Consider the following 3,479-nt stretch of genomic DNA (forward strand, 5'->3'; position numbering starts at 1 on the left):
ACTTTTTTATATACGTTCTGCCTTAAGTCTCTCTCAGTCTCGGCACACATACTGCCAGGGTACTCATGGCTCTGATTTCTCTTCACCCTCTGTGCTTCGTTGTTGTCTTTGCTTCGATTTTTGTCGCACAGGCAGGAACTGTCAACTTTACTTTTCCTCCTCAAGACAATTTAGTAAAGTACAACGACACTGTTTTTAAAGACGGTGCGATAGATCTCACCAAAAATGAATACAAGAGTAACCTGGGTTCGAGCTTACAATGAGCCGATTCCTATGTGGGATAGCTCTTCTCAGGCGCTGGCAAATTTCACTTCACATTTTCAGTTCCGCATTCAGCGACACAGTTCTGGCGGGGATGGAATCACTTTTTTCATAGCCCCCTTCGACGCTGAACCGCCTGTCAACTCGTCTGGGAAGTGGCTAGGCCTGTTTAACCGGATAATCGACGGAAATTCATCTAATCAGATAGTTGCTGTTGAGTTCGACACATACAAGAACAATTTCGACCCGGATGACAACCATGTGGGAATCGACGTCAATTCAGCAGATTCTAATGAGACCGTTTCACTAAACCAAACTACAGGCAATTGGCTTGCCAGCGAGACTCTCTCGAACGAGAACAAATGGGACGCATGGGTGGATTACGATGGCGGAGCAAAGCAGATCCAGGTATTTCTTTTATATAACCCCTCTGGTAATACCAGTAACATCTCTAAACCAGGAACCCCAATCTTGTCGTATAAAATAGATCTCAGCAAGTTTGTACCGGAGAACGTCAAAGTTGGGCTTTCAGCTTCCACTGGATCGGCAAGCGAAACCCACACAATTTACTCTTGGAATTTCTCGTCTAAATACTCTTGGGAAATCTCCACTGGAAATGAAGGTTCCGTAAGAGTTGTTTTGATTTCAGTCTTTGCCAGCTTGTTTGTCCTTTGCTGTTTCATATTCGTTGGCGTAAGCTGGTATCGCAGAAAAAGAATGTCCGGTGACGCGGGTAGAGAAGAAAGCGACGTGGAGCTGGACGAATGGTTTGCTCAAGGCCCCCGCAAGTTTTCATATGCTGAGCTCAGTGCTGCCACCAGAAACTTCAGCGACGACGAGAAGCTTGGTGAAGGAGGGTTTGGAGACGTGTATAAAGGCATTTTGCCTTCCACAAATGAGTCCGTGGCTGTAAAGAGAATATCCGAGGGTTCGAAACAAGGAAGGAAAGAATATATTACAGAGGTGACCATAATTAGCAAGCTGAGACATCGTAACCTTGTACAGCTCTTGGGGTGGTGCCACCAAAAGGGCGAATTTCTTTTGGTGTACGAATTCCTGCCGAATGGAAGTCTGGATAACTATTTATTCGAAGAGCAAAAGGTTGTCATGGATTGGGATCGAAGGTACAGCATTGCATGTGATATAGCGTCTGCTCTTGTTTACCTTCACGAGGATTGGGAACAGCGTGTTGTGCACAGAGACGTGAAGGCAAGTAATGTGTTGTTGGATTCTGATTTCAACGCAAAGCTGGGAGATTTTGGCCTGGCTAGACTGGTGGGACGCGATCATGCAGCCTCTCATACGACCGTGGTGGCGGGGACATATGGGTACCTGGCACCCGAATGTGTATATACGGGAAAGGCCAGTACAGAATCTGATGTGTTCAGCTTTGGAGCCGTCACTTTAGAAATCGCCTGTGGGAGGCGACCGGTGGATCGGAGCTTGGATAAAAGACTGGTCGAATGGGTTTGGAATTTGTATAGCCAGGGGAGGCTCTTGGATTCAGCAGATAAAAAATTGGAAGGGAATTTCAAAGGCAAGGAAATGGAGCGGCTGCTGTTGCTGGGATTGTTGTGTTCTCATCCTGATCCAAAAGCGAGGCCTAAAATGAAAGAGGTGGTAAAGATTTTGAAATTTGAAGCCCAGTTGCCAAATATTCCTCTGAATTTGCCTGTAGCTGTATATGACAGTGCCATCCTTCACTCGTCGTCGATGCCGACCGGGTATGGAACTTCTATGACGTCGACCTCATCCGGCATTACAGGTACATCTGTATCATCTGTATCAGTTTCTTCTCCTTCTACTGGTTCGCGCACCGAAGTCATGTCCATGCCTCTTTTATACCATTCAGAACATCACCCCTCGATTGGAAATGGTCCGCGCGCTGAATTCATGTCCATGTAACATTTGGCTAGGGTTTTTTGGAGCTGGTAATAGGAATCATTTATAATAAGCGCCACTTGACCAGCCTTGTAAGAAAGTAAGACAGGCAACGAAAGTTTAGTAGTGGAGCTGTTCATGAGCATGCTATTTTTAAGAGTTAATGAAAGTTTAGTAGTGGAGTTGTTTCATCAAGAGTCTAATCTATAATTTAGGGAGTGTTCAAGCTAAGGTTGCAGTTTTTGTTATCAAACAAATGGGAGTGGAGATATGTAAATATAATGTGACTGGATCTTTTTTCGTACATTGTGTTACTACTTATGTTCTTTTATTTTCACTTTGTCTATAGTACAAGGAGGAAGCTACTGAATGCTTCTGTCTGAGGAGAAGGCACTCTACATCATCATTTATTAAGTTCACTCTGCTTACTATTATTCAATTATTTTTATTGAAAGGTTGTTTCAGAATGAGTTTTGACTCGTTGATTGAGTTTCTTTTGGTTAACCATCCATCTAAATTGGTTGCTCTTGGTTTTTGTGTATGTTAAAAAATCTATAAAAGAAAAGGGCTTTAAGAAAGTAAGACAGGCAGCGACAAATAGTAAAATAGGATAAGAATGGGTGTTATAGTTTAAGGAACGAGTTGTATTATGTATAAGTCAATGTATTATTTAGTGTTTTATTTTCTTCATAATATTTATAACAATGTAAAATTTAGAATGTTGTATTTTTCATATTTTAATTATTTATTTTAAAATTAAAGTGTTATATTTTTGGATTTAATTCGTACTTTTAATGTTTAAAACATTCTAGATAATTGTCGAGGAGAACTTAGTTTAATGGTCAAGTAATTATTGGATGCAATTAGATGTTGTTGAATTTTTTCATAGAATAGTAAGAAACAAACAACATAATATAAAATAAAATAAAGTATATGACATAATGAATATCGTTGAAATCTAATATATTGAACATTTATTTATTTGTATTTATTTTATTTTAAAAAATCTAAAATAATATGAAATCTAAAACATTCCATTTTTTACAATCTCATTATTTATTCTAGAATTTAAAGTTTTTTTAAGAAATCTTTGTGAAATCATATAAATTTTTTACTTATATCTCTAGCTTCCAATATGTAGATTATTCTACGCAATTTTATTTTCTCTTAACCACATGTAATAGATTTAGGTGGATTTAGTTTGACACAACAAAATTGTGAAAAATACGCTACCAAAAGTTTATTAACTATTTGAATATTATCACAACTTATAAGCTTTATTTCAAGAATATATAGGAACTATTTGACGGTTTGATTTTTGTCAACAAATTTAAATC

The 3,479-nt window shown here is 38.9% G+C and overlaps 1 protein-coding gene across 1 annotated transcript; it reads left to right on the forward strand.

Moving 5' to 3' along the window:
- The first annotated feature begins 225 nt into the window (after positions 1-225).
- Positions 226-2,446, forward strand: LOC131075466 (L-type lectin-domain containing receptor kinase IX.1-like). Its single transcript, XM_058012312.2, has one exon. It carries the CDS (start codon positions 226-228, stop codon positions 2,164-2,166), a length of 1,941 nt encoding a protein of 646 aa, XP_057868295.2. The 3' UTR covers positions 2,167-2,446.
- The last annotated feature ends 1,033 nt before the right edge of the window (positions 2,447-3,479 follow it).

The sequence above is a fragment of the Cryptomeria japonica genome, chromosome 5 (assembly GCF_030272615.1).
Source record: "Cryptomeria japonica chromosome 5, Sugi_1.0, whole genome shotgun sequence".
Taxonomy (NCBI): domain Eukaryota; kingdom Viridiplantae; phylum Streptophyta; class Pinopsida; order Cupressales; family Cupressaceae; genus Cryptomeria; species Cryptomeria japonica.